At 39.2% G+C, this 17,835-nt stretch overlaps 1 protein-coding gene and 1 long non-coding RNA gene across 2 annotated transcripts in view; one reads left to right on the top strand and one right to left on the bottom strand.

Annotated features, from left to right (window-relative positions):
• Positions 1-17,835, top strand: part of LOC103462246 (neural-cadherin) — a 357,031-nt gene that overhangs the window by 313,140 nt on the left and 26,056 nt on the right. The window contains exon 36 of the mRNA XM_008404906.2: positions 6,086-6,330. Coding sequence (XP_008403128.1) covers positions 6,086-6,330 — 245 coding nt within the window. The remainder of the gene's footprint in view (positions 1-6,085; positions 6,331-17,835) is intronic.
• LOC108166189 (uncharacterized) lies at positions 16,998-17,655 on the bottom strand. The gene is made up of 2 exons (XR_001776465.1): positions 17,413-17,655; positions 16,998-17,298 (listed from the first exon to the last, which is right to left on the bottom strand). It is a non-coding gene; the product is annotated as an uncharacterized LOC108166189 (long non-coding RNA).

The following is a 17,835-nucleotide window of genomic DNA, read 5'->3' as shown; positions in this document are numbered from 1 at the left end:
TAGCCCACAGAAGGCCTCGCTCACTACAAGTTGTTCATATGCAGATGTAAATTTAGACGAGTGTATTCCTTTCTTTCTGGGAAAATCCTTCCAGCGTCAACATTCCCAGAGACTCTATTTGCACAGTTGTTGTGGAAAGGAGGAAAAGCAGACTTTTTTTTTTTTTTTTTTTATAATACGGCTGATTTGCATCCTGATTGAGTCGTGGCAGTGGATCTGTGTCGTTCTTTGATCAGTCACCCCCCCATTGCACTCCGATCACCGCTGAGCCATTAGCCTCTGGTTCCTGTTTTACACCACCGTGCACATGGCCAGTGGCCATGAATGATCTAGTGAAATGTGTTTTGGTTGTGTTATTATGACCAGTGATCTGAAACTACTCATCTAAATGGTGCTAGAGACGCCAAGTTGGGCAGATTTCAACAGCTAAAACACAAGCAAGTGAAGGTAGCTCAAATGCTATGTTGCATTAAAAATAATTATGATAAAAGTCAACAATTCTCACTCATTAGGCGTTACTGATGTTCTTTACAAGATTTCCATGAAACAAATCAAAAAAAGTAAAAATATTTCTGAGGTATTTTAATACAGCTGAATTTTCTTGAGTCAAAAACAAGAGAAAACTTCTCCTTAATGAACTAGTCTATCTATCTACTCCAGTGGTTCTTAACCTGGGTTCAATCGATCCCCAGGGGTTCGATGAGTCGGACTCAGGGGTTCGGCGGAGCCTCTGCCGTGGAGGTAAAGACACACTTGTGTAAAGTCGTGATGACGCGCCGCTTTGCCATCACTTGCTGCAGAGGATCACGTTACATTGCTTAGCCAATCAGAGCTGCGGAGGAGAACTGATTGAAGGAGCTCCACTCTCAGCATGGATTTGAGCTTGTGTCTTTAGTTACTTCAGCAAAGCTCAGTTTTTACCAAATTATGTAGCTTTGTACTTCTAAATCTGCTCCTTAGTCGAATCTTTTTGGGGTTGGTACTGCCTCTAGTGGCGAGGGGGTGGTAACACAGCTAATATAATTACATTACTAAATCAGAATACCGGAAAGTCTTGTTAATTTTTCATTATCTTAAGAATGTAGAGCTAATTAAATGATCTAAACAAGACCTTAAAGTGGTTCCAGTTTCTCTCGATGGCCAACTTGTTGAAACTGTGGCAAATTTTAAATACCTTGGGTCGTTCCTGGACAGTCAGCTCAACTTTGCTGAAAACACTGACTATATTTTGAAGAACTGTTCTCAGAGATTCTACCTTTTAAGAAGACTTAGTGGTCTTGGGATGACCTAACTAAAGTCTAGTTGGGTCACCCCTATGTCTTGAATTTGGGGGGGGGGATCATATTATATTTATCACTACAGAAGGGTTCAGTGAATGCACATATGAAACTGGTGGGTTTGGTACCTCAAAAAAGGTTAAGAACCACTGATCTAGATGCAAAAATCCATAGAGAATAGCAAAGCTAAACCTACTAATGTTAGATAAAACAAGAAACCATTTTAAGAGGAAACAAGAAAAAAGCACTTGGCTCTGCCTCCCCCACCACACAATAACCAATCACAGCCCAGAGTGTTACTCAGTGTTCACTAAAGTAACACTGAGAAGTTAGTGAAGCATAGTTGTACTAAACTAGGGTGTTAACACGTAATAATAACAGTTATTACTTACGTTTTGTTGTTGTTAATGCATGCTCAATACATTTTTTGTATTTTTACTGAAGTCAGGATAAATTTGGGGAAAATTTTTAAATGGGGGGGAAAAAAACACAACAACAAATGGCATCCGTACACAACAAAGCTGCAAAAAATATACATTCTATACAGAATTGCAGTTGCTAGCTCTGGAAATTTTGGATCAGTTCAAAATGCTCAAAAATCTATTTTAATCTGCTTAATGTTTTGTATATAAATTTAATTTAGGAAAAAGCCAGGCATCTAAGCTAACCTAATACTGGTAATTTAAGTAAATTTTATGCACAAACCTTTTATTGTTTAAAAACAAACTGTTGGAATTTAATACAGTATGAAACTTGATACATTAGCTTTAAGTAAATGTTCTGTTTGTGTTCACTGTCTTTTCCTCATCAGCTGCTTAAGCTAAACTTAATCTCTTGATTGTTGGAACAAAAAAATTAGATTCTGAATTAAAACTAGTTTCTGAATCGACTCGTGACCCTAAAAGTTGAAACTGAATCACTTGATGCTGAAAGATTAACATCTCTAATATATAAAAATAACTATTGTCAGATCACTGTACATGGTACAAGTTAAATCTAACACAACAATGTGTGTTTAGTGGCAACTGCACCCCAACGTAGCATGCATCTGACATATATCTGAATATAAAACTTGTGTACGTGGGTGTGATATCTATGTGAAGCATTGCAGGGATCATTTACCTGACTTATACTACTTTGTGTGTACCAAAACCTGGACCCCATGAGGTGAAATGCTGCTTTTGTTTAGGGATAGGCTGTAAAAATGAATAGAAGTCAATGGAAAATCCCCACAAAGATAGAGAAACAAACATGTGTCCGTGTGTGTGAGACAATCTTTTAAAACTATCAAATATTATCCATGAATAGTAGCTGCTTTGTTAAGACAGGTTAGGAGGAGAAACTCATCAAAGCACAGACTCTAGTCATTGCTAATGAAAGCAGTGTTAACAGAGAGACCACGAGAAAAGCAGTGATGTCTGCCTGACTGACAGCTGTCCTGCATTCAACACCTACACAGTCTGCAGCCAGGCATGATGAACGCTGAGTGCTGAGCTTTGGAGAGGGCACACAAATCCCCAAACAGAGCAAATTATCTTCTGAAATATCTCTCCAACAGCCGGGACTGTGTTTCCTACCAGCATTATGAGGATAGTGGGCATTTTCTCTGAACAGCAGAAATTAAATCTGAAGTGTGCCTCAGACAATCCATTCCTCTTTGTTTTCACAGCTAAGCAGAATTGCAACATCGTTGACTGTCTAAACACTCACCAGTGTTGAATTTTTATTTTTATTTTTTTCACAATAAAAAATGGCATTAAAACTCTCAAACTTTCTTCTCTGCAGAAAATAGCTTGAAAAAAACACCATGAAATACAGCAAAATAGTGTCTAAAGCAACACTGAATTCAGTCTTGGCTGTAATGGCACCACCAAAAACTGGAATTTACAAGAATTAATGTGAGATCAGAGTGATTTTGTTCCTCATTAGAACCTCAAAGTCTGGAGACAATAGTAGGTTTATGGGTCAGACTGAACCAGAGCAGAGAAGCCACATTCAGAGGAAGGAGTCACTGAACTATAGGAGTTTCTAGTCGCTCATCACATCACAGCCCCATTGCTGACTCTGGATGTTTGGAGACTTCAGTGTTGATTCCAAAGGGGGTCACATATTAATCGTCTTTTGTTTCTCTCAGGAAAAAAAAAATCCATATTTCATATAGTCTCCCTCATACATGGATTTTCCAATGCCCATGGGTGGATGTATACAAACATTGTGTGTATCTTCCATGATGTGAAACAGTGTCGACTTACATTATAATTCACATTAAAGAGTGTGAGACTCTATTGATTTTTTTCCTCAGATCAAACGGTCAACACACACTAAAAACGACCCAGGTGGAATCTTGTACTCAGAGCTTCACTTTCCAAGCTTCTGCTTCACAGATCAGCCCTCCACCGCAACTCCCTCTCTCAACTCCTTCAGACTAGTCAGCAGCAATTAGCAAACACCTGGTGGAGCTGCTGATCTACTGAGCTCATAATAGAAGCTACTTCTTAGTGCAACACTGGTTAAAATGTTGTTAAATAGGAGCCATGTTGTGATGACTTCCTGAAGTCGGAGTTCCAGAAAGAGCAATTTTAAAGAGACAGAGACCCAATTCCAAGACTTTAAATTGCAAAGTCAACTTTTCTTTAAGTCATATTTGACCCAGCTTTAAAGAGGAGCAGCAAAAGCAAATGAGGTGGATTAGCAGTGATGCAAAAAGACAAATTGATGGTGTCATCCAGGACATGTTATCATTGAATATCCTCTCTGCTGCCTGGATATTGAGCTGTTAGCATGTCATTACAGTCTTCAGACTGTCAGTCAGACAGAGGCTTCTTCAACAGGGGTGGAGCCAGAAACTTGTGCTAAGGGTTTCCAGGCTGGGGCCGTTGCTAACTCAGGATTGGCAAACAGCTGCTCAGCACCAGGGCCGCTTCAGAGCCCAATATCTGTACTTTCAAAATAATTCACTGAAACTGAAAATATGTTCTAGAAGACCTTGCTATCTTAATAAATATTGGAACATATTGATATTATCATTGTTGCCACCACTTGTTTTGGAGGGGAACTGCTTGTTCCAAAGGTCTGCTGGTGAGCTCCATCCCCATGGCAACATCCAGTCACTGGAGGGATGGCAGCGCTGGTTGCCAGGGTCAAATTATGACAACATTTCATTTACTTTTAAGATAAACAGAGTATTTTTGAACTATGTAGAAATAACTGATATTATCACTTAAAATGTTTCACTATATGTGCAATGTGTTTTCAATTACTCCATTGAAGCAAGTGAACTTGGATAAGATTCTAGTTTATTAATAAGCTTTACTTGTAAGAAAAATAAAAATTCAGCAAATTACTAATTAGGCTTTAATTTTATGTTGAAGCAGGAAGAAGCTAATGGAATATGGGTCATGTAGAATGAAAAGAATCCAAACTGTCCACCTTTCTTTGCAGCTTCCTTTTGCTAGAGCGAGAGCTAAGCTGCCACACGCCTCCTCTTCACTAAATAAAGAATCACAGATGTCATTTTATACAAATAATAGTATTGGAAGCACTTCTTGACAATCCAACAAGTGTAAATAGCTAAACAGATTATTTTGATGTGAGCATGATTGCAGAATAATAACCCATCTTGGCGGAAGACACACTACATTGACTCTCCATTTCTTTGTTTAGTGGCAAAAGACAAACAATAATGAGATAAATGAAAGTTCTGCTCAGAATGTATTGTGGCTCTTTCTCTGTGAGGTTAAGCCATTACTTCAAAGCATGAGCACCTCACCAGAGACGAAACACAAAACTCATTTCAGATAGCATCAGGATGTGGTGCCCAGAACTGCTCCGTAGACACTGAATGAGATGCGGCTCTCATAAAGTGTTTGTTTAAGTTGCTTCACCCAAATGAGCTTTTAATTACAGTAGTGCTTTCTGAAGTGAAGCAGAAAATGTGGCCCCATCTGCATAAAATCACCCTTGTTACTGCCAGTACCACAGTCAGCGTTTTCATCTCCCGCCGTTCCTTCTCTATTAAAGTCTACATCCCTGTAAGATCAATGATTAAAGGAGTAATTAACTTCTTCCACTGGTGGGAAGTTGTAATAAATATTCCATAAGATTAGATGTGGGTGGTAATGAGTCAAATTTTCTCAGATAAATGATCCAAAGTAGCTGTCCAAAGTATATTTAAAGGAATAGTTTCAATCCCCAAACCATTTAAATTTTTTAATAAGGAAGATTAAAAATGGACCAGCTTATGGTTACTTTTGGGTACACGTTTTCCACAGCTGTGATTTAGTGTGTCATGTGTTTTGTTTATCGCTGTGTGCATTCATGCAGTGCTGAACAATAAATCAATAACAAAATATATTACGATGGACACATAATCAATACCAATAGAAAATACATCTGATAGAATATTCAATAATTTCACTGAACTTTGGTTTAGAACCGCTCAGCATTCTGGGAGATGTAGGCAGAGGAAAAGCTTCGGCCACTCAACCTCTCTTGGCCGGTTAAGCAAGGTTGATGCCAAATGCTGACCCTCCTTCTGGCTCTTATTGGTTGTTTCTGACTGCGAGCTATTGGACCGCATGAAGAAGGCAGAGGAGATCCATTTTTTCACAGATCATCTGTCTCATATCCTACTGTCAGGACATGGTGACAATTGTAACAAATAAGTAAAAAACTTCTTTTTTTTTTACCTAGTGCAGTTTAAACTGTCATAGCAAATGTTTGAATGTTTAGGGTGCTTTTTTGTTTTTAAATTACTTAAACCTCTTTTCAACTCTTGTTTTTCTCCCTGGTTTTTTCGTGTTTTGCAGGTGTCCTCCTGGTCACATGATCCATGTGAACGGCACCAAAAAGTCCTGTGTGTACACGCTATGCGCTACGCGGCCTTGTCACCGGGGAACCTGCGTGGCCCAGTCACCCTCTAAATTCACTTGCCACTGTCCAGAGGGCTACAGGGGGCGCCACTGTGAGACGACATTGGCTGTTTATAGGGAGGATGTGGGCCTGAGCTTCAGCTCGCTCTTTGCCATCTGTATCTGCTTCATGGCGTTGCTAGGTAAGTGTTGCTTCAATTGCATCTCATAGATTGAAGAACACCAGCTTATAAGTATAAACCTGGATCTTACAGTGTTGTGGAGCAGACTGCAGCGAGGGCATTCTGGGTAAATACTACCAAAACAAATACTTGTGTTGTGGGAGACATGGCCCCTTGCCAAACAAATTAAGAATTCTGCAACCCCCAAAATCTCACTCTATTTTTCTTCACATTTTGGGAAGAAGGAAGTTTCCTTTTTCAGATGTTTTTATGTTGTTTCCGTCAGTGGTTCTTGGTGCAGCGCCACCGCAGGTGAGGGGGCAGAGGGACAGGTTTAGTTTGGTTTCATTAAGGTCATTCTGATGGGTTCTCTATCAGACAATATTTATATGTTTAGCCTTTTGCTCTATGATCTTTTCAGTATTGTTTGGCACTGAAAGGTTAGAACACATTTTCCGTTTCTAAATATATACGTACATGTTATCAAAGCTGCTAAATTAGTCCTCTTCATTTGTGAATTTGCTGTTCTTTGGTCATAAAATTGGTGAAATTTAGACAGTTTTACATCAAGAGGAACCGCTTCACATATTGCTGCTCGCTGCTCTCTAATGGAAATTTCTGAAAAGGCCGAGGTACAAATGTTATGTTCAGCTGATGTTGTTTTCCTCTGCCATACACATAAGGATAAAAAGCTGGTATATTTCCAAATTCTCCTTAGTGTCTTGTAAACTAAAGTTGTTTACTTTGCTCTTACAGCTGAGGAGGTGTTAGTGACTGAGTTTAAGGATGTTTTTTCTGGTAAAAGGTTCAAATTGTAGCCTAGGGCTTCACATTCAGTCGGGGAAACCAGCCTTGCACCTTTTGCATACAGAAAGTGTGAACATCTGAAAAACAAACAGAAAACAAGTTATCATTGAAAAAAAACAGTGATTCAAAAAAGAATCTGAGAAATATCTGGCTTTATGTTGACAGGAAATAAAGATAGGCCTTACTCTGTGTGTTTTACGGCTTTGATGCTACAGCTTATGTTGTTTTCAGCAAGTGTTGTATGGAAAAGGGCTAATTAAATGATTGACGCGTGCGTGCGTGCGTGCGTGCGTTTTTCTCCTGAAAGTATTCAACCTCCATGAAAAGACTAGCAACTCTTTGTAATAACCAAGTGAAATATTACATATCGCATCACAAAATTCAGTGTTTCACAACTTCTGCAGTCTTGGAATAATTCAGCATTCCTGAGGAATCTCAGTTCAGGCCTCCTGGCCAAATGACTCATTTTCATTAATATTCTTAGGTTTACAGTTTGAAGCTGGAGTAGCCACCGTTTCTCTCACAATGAAATGTCCCTGTCAAGACTTTGAGCTATTTCAGGTGTTCTGTTTACTCATAAACACTTGGTTGGATTGGTTGCATTAGGTGTGCCTGAAATCACACTTGTTATGTTTATTAAGGGTTTGCAGTAGAGTTGAATTTGGCCTATTTAAATAGTCATTTATCTGTTGCAAGCATTGGAAAACTTTAGAATTTTAAATGTTTTCAGATGTAACTTTAGATGAACAATCATCAGCAGGAATATCAGTGTGTCCTTCATGGCAGGGAACCTCAGCTGTCTGATGAATGTCTGATATTTTAATGGCTGAAATGAAAGTTTCACAAACAGATCCAGAGGTTAAGAAGTTGGTCAGAAATGTACAGCCAGATTGAGATTTTTTTTTTTCTGCTTGGTGTAATCCACATTTGAGACCAAAATTATTCATAACCATGGAAGATTTTGGTTTAACTCCTCATTTTTTATTTTTATCAACATGTTTCTTTTTATTGGAAGTAACACTTTCTGGAGTCGCAACTTGAATCCAATACAGAGGAAAGGAGCTGATGGCAAGGAGGCCTTTTAACCTCAAAATATTAATATGTGTAGTTAATCAATATGACAATAGAGACATGCAACAAGGTGGTCACCAACTTTAAGAAGCATTTAAATATGCTTTAATGCATTTTAAGAAATAATTTCAAGCATGTTTTTTTTTTAAGTCTGTACCCCGTTTACATTGTGCATTATGTTTATGGCCGATAGCCGATATTTACCGATGGTGTAAATGATGCTATGATTGCTTCTCTGCTTCAGTTAAAAACCTCATCACTCTCACTGACACATGCTCAAACAAATAACACATGGTCAACTCCCTCCTCTCTCAAAATGGATGTACAAATGGCAACAAGATGGAAATAACTATCAGTAATTAATATCAGCCTAGTTTTACTCACAGGACCGATTCTGAAATGTTGAAAACGGCTAACATCAGCCAATACCGACGTTGATGCTGATATTTTGCTTATACTTAAATATGGCTTCCAAAAGATGAACTCTACAAATTCAATGAAATTAGGTTTAGCTCTTGGCTGATTAAATCAATTATTGTTTAAATTTATCTGATGTCCAAACTGTTTTATGTACCTTAAAAACAGACAGTTATCAAAAAAGCAAAGTCAGAATTCCATGACACTTTTCATGTTTGACGTGTAAAAAATAAGAGTGAGAATCAAAGGAAAAGCAGCAACATCAGGTCAAAATCATGAGGGTTGGTCAACCTTGGTCAACTTGATAAGTTAATCAATTAGTTGTTAGCAGCTTGTTTTGCATACTGACAAGGAAAGGATGAGTCAGTTTCAGAATTTTCTCAGGTAGATCAGAAAATGCTTTATTAGGGTTTCGTTCTGTGAAACAATAAAAGTACAGAGGGTGTAGAAAGAGTCCTGAAAGTAAAGCTAGTAGAAAATAAACCCACTGAAGTTGGTATGATGGTGCAGCTGTCTCGTGTCTTAGTAAGGATACAGACAAGCTTGTGCTTTTTGCGAACACATCAGGTTTGGTAACATCATTTTCTAAATCTCCTAAGAGAACTGCTGTCCTGCCAGAACTTCTTGTCTTTGACTTTTTGTAAAAGAATAAACAATCTGGATCTTTCTGAGTCTTCAACTCTTGTTTTTGTACACCGAGAAACAGTGACAGTGTGTTTTAAGAAAGAATCCATAATAGTCATTCTCAGGAGAGCAGGTAAGCCCACCAGGACGCAATCTGTTCGTATCGCCGAAGGACAAAAAAACATTTATTTTTGCTTTTACATAATGCCTTCATGCATGCTGACACTCTACATTTTTCAAAACTGAACCTCAGACATTTTGAAAACTAAACGAGCCCCTGATGAGCACGAGCCACAATGAGATTCAAACGGTGCTGTGGCCACGCCCTGCAGGACGCAAAGACCTGCAGGCTAACAGATGATTGGTGTTGTGAAGAAACAATTTTCCAGTAAGAGAAAAAACCTTGCAACTAATAATGTTTACTCTGAATGATGACACCACTCTATGCTGACAGAGCTTTGACCTCACTGTGATGCAGTGAGGTCAAAGTCAACTTCTGTAATGTCCACAACAAACTTTTAAGAAAGACGGTCTTATTGCTACTTTTGTAAAGAAAAAAAAAAAAAAAAAAGACAAAAAACTGTGATTTCACATTTGATATCACAGTGAGAAGAGCTAAACACTTTTCACACGTCCTGATCTTTAGTGAAGTTTCCTGGTTTCCAGGCTCCTTATATTCCTAAATGTTTAAAACTGCAGTTTAATGTATTTTTGGAGGGGAAGTAATGGATTTAATACTGTATTTTGGTAGTTGCCATATTTGTATGCAGCCCCTCTGATTTGGGTAAATGAAGATATAGCAGTCATTAAAGATATTTACTAATATACTCATTAAATAGCTAGCATGACTACAACTTATACTGTATAGCCAAAGGTATTCAGACATCCTTTCAACTCTTTGATTTCTGCTGCCACTAACTTTTCTGAAAGAATTGGCTGTTCTCTGTATCTCAATGAATTTAAACACAACACTAGCTGCGTTCCCATTAACCACAGAATTGTGCAAATATAAATTTAGAAAATAAATTTGCTATATGGAAACACTCCAACTTAGAAAAAAAAAAAGGTTTTTAATGAAAAGCAATGAAAACACTTTTATTGCATTGCACAAGTCACATGATCAACAGCAGGATGTTACTACAGGTGAAAACGACAGAGAAGACAACAGGAAATAGCAGGAGCATGAAGGTTTGTTTTTGTTTTTCGGACAATATGCAGCTGACTCCACCAGAGCTCTCACAGCATCGCTGTAAAGGATTATTTAACTCGGCATTCAGACTTATCTACTGATTGCCATTAACGTCTGTGTGCGTGTCCAGGCAGCAGTCTCATTACTTTAGGTGTTGTAGTGTTTCTACACAACGCATTAGCTGTGTGTTTCTGGATGTTTCTAATTATTTCTGAAATCTGTCAGATTGTTGCCTCAACTCTTTGAAGTGCGGTAAACTAAAGCAGAAGGTAGTTAAGCTGTTGGAATAATGCTATCACACTTACACTAACAGGGGCCTGTAAACACACAACACTTAGAAGCAGTTGTAATAATTACTGCATGATGCATTGCATTAGGTGCTAATGGGAAGCACAACCTTGAAGGGAAGGACAACAAATCAATTGGGTTTTTTTCAGTGAATCAGGTAGAAGTGGTGGAAAGGGTGCAGCTGGAACTGGATGGAATTTTGTCAAGTCATTTCTTGTTTAAAATGATGTTTTGCAAATCAAGTAAAACTTTAGAAAGCAACGATTTTATCTTATTGTAGATTTGGGATTCCTCACATAAATGTGGTTTATCAAACCACATTCAGTCATTCAGACATTAGTTGACCTTCTGCTGAAATTCTGCTCAGGTTTCATTAATCCATAGATCTCTGAAAAACATGCAGATATATGTTCTTAGTCTTTTAACGGTGATATAACTTGCAATGTTGCAACAGTGGGTAAATAACTATTTAATAACTAATGTATTTAACATTTTTAGACTGATTGGTGTTGTAATTGTGAGGGTGTGCATGCAGCAGACCTTTGAGGTGATTTTTATTGCCTCAAGAAATTAGAATATTTGCACAAATAAACAAAAGTGTTGACATTAAAAAGAACTGAAGGATGCAAATAGTTTCAGACTGAGCAACAGGCCAGAGTCCACCACACTGGACAGAGTCCAGCACCACCCTGAGACGGCGCAGGGTGTGGGTGGGTGGAACAAAAGGTCGTCAAAAAATTTGGATATGCAACCAAAGCCTGCTTATTTTTCTAATATCCTTAAACATGTGCTTACTTAACATACGTTTCAACAGTATTGAGAAATTCAGCACAACTGGTAAGAGATTTAAAAAGGTCTCAAGATCATTTGAAATGGTACAGAAAACAAAGTCTTGAGTTACGTGACACTGGAGTAGCATCCAATCACAGACAGCAATGTTTTTGGTTTTAAAAATGGTAAAAATAAAAACTTACAGCAAGGTCAGAGGAAACACAGTTTTGCAGTCTCGATGTTTCCATAAAATGAAAAATGAAATTAAAATAACATATAAAACTATAGAGGATGCAGTGCAGCAAACCAGCTTTGAGCCGTAGCTGCATTTCTATTACAAATGTTCACAAATCTTTGTAGATATTCTGCTAATGTGGAAAAAACACAACTGCAAAATAAGAAGTAGAAATCAAAACTACAACAATGAGGAGCCAATCAGAGGAGACTTCGACGTCTTATTCAGGCGTTGGGGCAACAAGCCCCACCTACTTGGGAGCGGCAATGTATGCTCCGTTTTGGGGAAATTGTAGTTGGAGATTTTACAGAATAGTTATGGATTCAACATGTTGGAATGACACACAACTTTATGAACTGTGATGCTGTGAGAGCTCTGGTGGGACCAGCTGCACAATGTCTGGAAAAACATAAACAAACCAACTTTGTTGTCTGTACCAGTAGTAACATCTGTAGTTCTCTACCGTGTTCTGTTCCATGTCTGAACCCAAAAGATATGTTAGCATTTAATTTGAAAGAACCAAATATTTAATGGAGAATTCCTCATTTTTCCACGACACCTGCTGCATTGCCATTAACCATAAAATTGCACAAATTGGAATTCCAAAAATTATTATTCATGTGCAATTTTAATGCCTTTTCTTACTTAATGGAAACTTGGTAATTGCAAATTTTCTCTGTTTTTTGACATTAGCAGAACATCAACAAAGATTTACATACATGTGTAAGTTAAATGCAGCTACTGTACATCCATTACTATCCAAGTGGCCAGAAATCTGCATATGAACAGCTGGGTTGTGTATATATGAAGGAAGTTAAAAAGTTAAAGTGCAAGGGGCCACAAACATGTACGAGTTGCTTGATGAAACATGGAACAATTCATTTAAAAATAGTTTATTTAGTACAAAGAAAAATGAAATGTTGCTGTCATAAAGTTTCTTCAAAGAGTCATTTTAAATGACACATAGACAACGATGAGTAAATCCCAAATCACAGAACTGTCAAGAGGTTGAATATGATGAGCAGGAAGTGGTTGTAGATCATTTGTACCTATATGGTCATCTGGGCTGTGGCCATCAACCTATCTCCAGCAAACTGGTAAAACCATCACTGACCTCTCAGAAGAGGTGGCTCTGGCTTCGGCCGTGACTCTACATAAAGCCTCCAGGCCCCAGGACTGGAGGCTCATTTAGAAATGACAATGTCACACTTGGCTAAGCACAGGAATAAAAAGAAGTGCAGGTCTGACAGAATCCCCAAAGGTTTACTGGCCTGGTGTCACTCCCATTCTTCACACAGTGACATTTTGCTGGTTGAAAATCATGGATTTTTTTTCAAAACAACAAACTGAAACAGGATTCACTGGTGGATTTTGGTCTGAAAAACTTTAATTGTGGATTAGTTATAGAGCCAAGAAACAATAATTTTATGAGAAACTGTGAAACTCTGTTGTTTGTAAAACAGAATCTATGCACATTCAGCTTTTGTGCAGTTTATCGGTTCCTATTATTATCCACAGTGTGATTATTAATTTCCTCCATCCATCCATCCATCCATTTTCTGCTGCTTATCCGGGGTCGGGTCGCGGGGGGCAGCAGCTTCAGAAGGGAGGCCCAGACTTCCCTCTCCCCAGCCACTTCTTCCAGCTCCTCCGGGGGAATCCCAAGGMGTTCCCAGGCCAGCCGAGAGACATAGTCCCTCCAGCATGTCCTGGGTCTTCCCCGAGGCCTCCTCCCGGTGGGACGTGCCCGGAACACCTCACCAGGGAGGTGTCCAGGAGGCATCCTTACTGGTTCCAGAACCAGAGCCATGTGTCGAGGTGAGGCCGACTATTTCTAGCCGGAACCTCTCAGTCTCGCACACTAGCTCCGATTCCTACCCCACCAGAGAGGTGACGTTCCACGTCCCAAGAGCCAGCTTCTGCAGCCGAGGATCAGACCGCCAGGGTCCCCTCCCTCGGCTGCCGCCCATAGCACAATGCACCCGACCCCTTTGGCCCCTCCGGCAGGTGGTGAGCCTATCAGAAGGGGTACCCACGTCTCCTCTTCGAGCTGAGCACAGCCGGGCTCAGTGGGTAAAAGCCCGGCCACCAGGCGCCATCGTGCCCCACCTCCAGGCCTGGCTCCAGAGTGGGGCCCCGGTGACCCATGTCCGGGCGAGGGAAAACCTAGTCCAACGTTTGTGTCCATCATAAGGGGTCTTCGGGCTGCGCTTTGTCTGGTTCCTCACCTAGGACCTGTCTGCCTTGGGTGACCCTACCAGGGGCATAAAGCCCCAGACAGCATAGCTCCTAGGATCATTGGGACACTCAAACCCCTCCACCACGATAAGGTGGCAGCCCAAGGAGAGGTAATTTCCTCCATTCCATTGGTAAACTGTTTGATTCCTAACAATATGAAATAATTGATCATTTTATTACTGTTTCCCACCAAAGCCTATTGGAGGGCAGTTGGTTCACTATCACCTCGTTTTGAAATGATTTTAATAACATGTTGATCTTATTTCTGTTGCCATACTTTATATCTTTATATAAATCTTTCTTTATATACATTTGAAAGAATACTTTTGGACATTTGTAGGATATGTTGGTTTTCTGTACTTTTTAAATTATTGTAGATGTGTTGCAAGAGCAAGTTGACATTGACCGCTCCATTCTGGCTGAAACCCAACATGGAGCGGCAATACTGACAACAGCAAGAAAAGTTGAACATTGTACAGCTTCCCTGTGTTGTGACTCAAGCCCACATGTCCACATCTACATGTACAAGCACAAAATTTCACATGTTGAATGTCATTGGTGATTGACTGGAGCAGGGCTAGCGATGGCCACCTCATTGTGCAAGCTCCATAGAAAATGAATGAAGCAGCTCCCATGTGTCTTTAAGTGGAAATTCATCTCCAGTTGAGTGGATGATGTTGGTTTTTGCCACTGGCTCACTTCAGTTGCCAACCCACACGAGACTGGGTGTATTCTATGCAGAAAAACCTGAAAACGTTTAAGCATGTCTCTACAGGAGTTATGGCTGTAGAGAGCCACATACATTGTGAGGACAAAGCCACTGCTGAGAGCCATAAACTGGCCCCAGAAATGTCACTTTTTGCTATGCTTAATTGTAATATTGCAGGATCCCCAAACCACCCGTTGTATTTATAGTTTTATAAATCTTAAATTTCATTCAGAAGCCATGTTGTTTTTTGTGCCAGTATAGTGGACTTTAATAAAATGGTCGATCATAGGACCGTCAAAGTCTTTGACTCTCTCACAGATTTGATTCATGCATTAAAATTAAACACTCCACAGGTTCTATTGTATTTCTTCTTGTAAGAAATTCCTCAGTTCCACATACAGCATCTGAAATCTGCATGAATTCCTGGAGTTCTGCTGTGTATTTCAGGAGTCCTACTCCTGGTGTGTTGGTGGCTGTTTGCACTTAATGATTGGATTGTTGTGCATCAGCTGTTCATACAAAATCCTATGGAAACCTTTAAGAATCATATTCTGAAGTTTCATAGACCTGCATTTGATAAGGCCAGTGTTCCATGACTAGAATCTAGAAATAGACTGAAGATAAAGCTGTTTTCTTGATATTTACGCTTTCATAGCAAGAAGGTCAGAAAGCAGCAGCAGAAATTTTGTAGCTGCTAAACTTCTGCATCAGCCTCACTTCCTCCCCTGAAGACGGATGAACTTGGAACACACTAGTGTCTAGTTTGCCTGTATCAAAATCCAAAAATTTTTTCTTTGCCTGACTGCCTGTATTTGTCTGTTAAATATTCATCTTCCTGTACCTTTAGCTCCGTAAAATCTATTCCTAAAGGAGAAACTTGCCTTGGGCACAGTCACACAGAGAGAATTGCCGCTGACAGGCTCCCTCTGTTTAATTGAGGACGCTGCAACAGAAGAGCCGAGTCAAGACGGAGACAGAGAACAGTGGAAGAGATCAGAGCGCTACAAAAATACAACAGGACAATGAAAATCACCAAAGGAAAACAAAAGAGAACTGATGAGATTATGCAGCAGAGGTGGTACACAACATTCTTTTTCTTTTTCTTTTTTTTTCAATAGAAAAAAGGAAACCGGGAGCTGCGTAGTTCTGAGGAGGATGGTGAAAGTGAGCACAGCTTCTGGCAATGTCTGCGCGTCTCATTGGTATTTCAGAGGGCAACTCCTTCACACCCTGGAACTAGTCAGACACAGTTCAAATGATCATTTCTCTCTCTCCCTCTCCCTCTCCCACTCTCTCTTTCTCTCTCTCTCTCTCTCTCTCTCTCTCTCTCTCTCTCTCTCCTCTTTTCACCTTTATTCCACAGTTCTCCCTTGCAATTTAGCTTCAGGCTCGTATTAAATGCGACATCCAACCTTGATCCTGTTGAAGCTCAGTTCTGTTTTAAGTGTTAATTACTTGATTTGTAGGCGTATAAGGTGCTGTTTACTCAAACCTGCAGAAATTGAGATCAATGCTCCAGGGGCTCCTGTAGTAATTTCAATCGGTGGAGCATTCCGCGCTCGATTGGTCAAGCATTCCTCTCTCTGAAATTTAAGTAGCAGCAAGAGACTTTTTTTTTTCTTTTTCTTTTTTTTTTTTTTTAAAGAACACCATCAAAAATGTCTTTTGCCAACTTCATGTGTTTGAATCAGCCCAGCAGAGGAAGGGCAGTAGCTCTTAAATAAGACAATTCCAAAGAAAAATGATATATGGTTTTCAACGTTTTGGTCTGATTTGCATTTGCATTCAGAGTCCTCGAGTTAATACTTTATAGAGTCACCTTTTGTTAAAGTTACACCTGCAAACTTCCCAGGTTATGTCTGCATTAGATTTTCCCTTAAAAGAATAACACGTGCTTAGTTAATACCACAACCTCCCAGTATTACACAATAAAGAGATAGAATGAAAAACATCTGCATTATTTAAAAAACAACATCAAGACTCCAACTTAAGATGGGAACCTATAACTAGATTCATATTGTAACCTTGATACTTCTATTTACTTACCTTTTGAGTTTATTTTATGTTATTATGTTCTTTTATTACTTTAGTCTTTATTTTCATTATGCCTACTGTTGTCCTTTTCACTGTAATTATTGTGGATTTATATATTCATGGATGTTGTCAATGAGTATTGGCTTGTCTTAATGGGGCCACTGTTTATCTGAGGCAAATGTACTTCTGTTTTTCCTCCATTGATAATCCGCAGATGACAGCCTGTCAGCCTTATTGTAGGTTAAATGTCTAAAATGGTTTGTGTAAATAAGATGTTAAAATGTGAAATGTGACAAAGGCAGACATGTGTATATGAGATATATATAAGAAAGTTATTGAAAATAAAAAAGTTTTAAAAAAATCATTGGATGGAAAGCTTCACCAGCGTCTTCCACATGTCCTTCATGCACCTGCTTGGCTTTAAGCAGGACTTCCTTTGGCTTCTTATTGTTTTTGGCTTAAAGGTTAGGTTTGTGTGTAGTTGTCTTGTTGACAGATTCTCCCACCAGTCATCTCTTGATAGGTTTGTGATGTTTAAAGCTTTGGATGTTGTTTTCTTAACTGTAGACGACTTCTGAAATGGCACTGGGTTTTATTCGGTGGTATCTGAGAAAAGGGGGATGAATATAAGTTCACGCCACACTTTTGTTTTTCTTTGGAACAAAATGAATAATTTTTCACTATCATGTTACCGAGTTGTTATAAAAATCCTGTACATACCAAGTATAACTTAAATGAAAATTGGGCCTCTGTCTCTTTAAAACCTTTTTCTGAAACTTTGCCTTCAGGAAGTCATCACAACATTGCTGCAATATAAACCCTTTAGCAACATTTTCATCAGTGTTACACTGAAAAGTAGGTTATATAAGGAGATCAACAGATATGCAATTGCATCAGCTGTTTGCTAATTGCTGCTGGCCAGTCTGAAGGAGCTGGGTGTCAGACCTCTGAAGTTTGGAAACTACGGCTCAGAGGAGGAGCTTTGTTATCGAAGGTGCTTCTCGGTCTCTCAGGCGTTTTGCACAGCTGAATGGTTGCCATGGAGATCAAAGAATTTCTCAAACATACATGAAAGAATTAAGGCAACACTCCATGTATGTGTTTTGTGAGGGAATGACATTATAACATTATGTAAATTAGATT

Source organism: Poecilia reticulata, linkage group LG3 (genome assembly GCF_000633615.1).
Source record: "Poecilia reticulata strain Guanapo linkage group LG3, Guppy_female_1.0+MT, whole genome shotgun sequence".
Lineage (NCBI taxonomy): Eukaryota > Metazoa > Chordata > Actinopteri > Cyprinodontiformes > Poeciliidae > Poecilia > Poecilia reticulata.
Note: the sequence above shows the minus strand (reverse complement) of the source record. Positions and strands in the feature narration are given on the sequence as shown.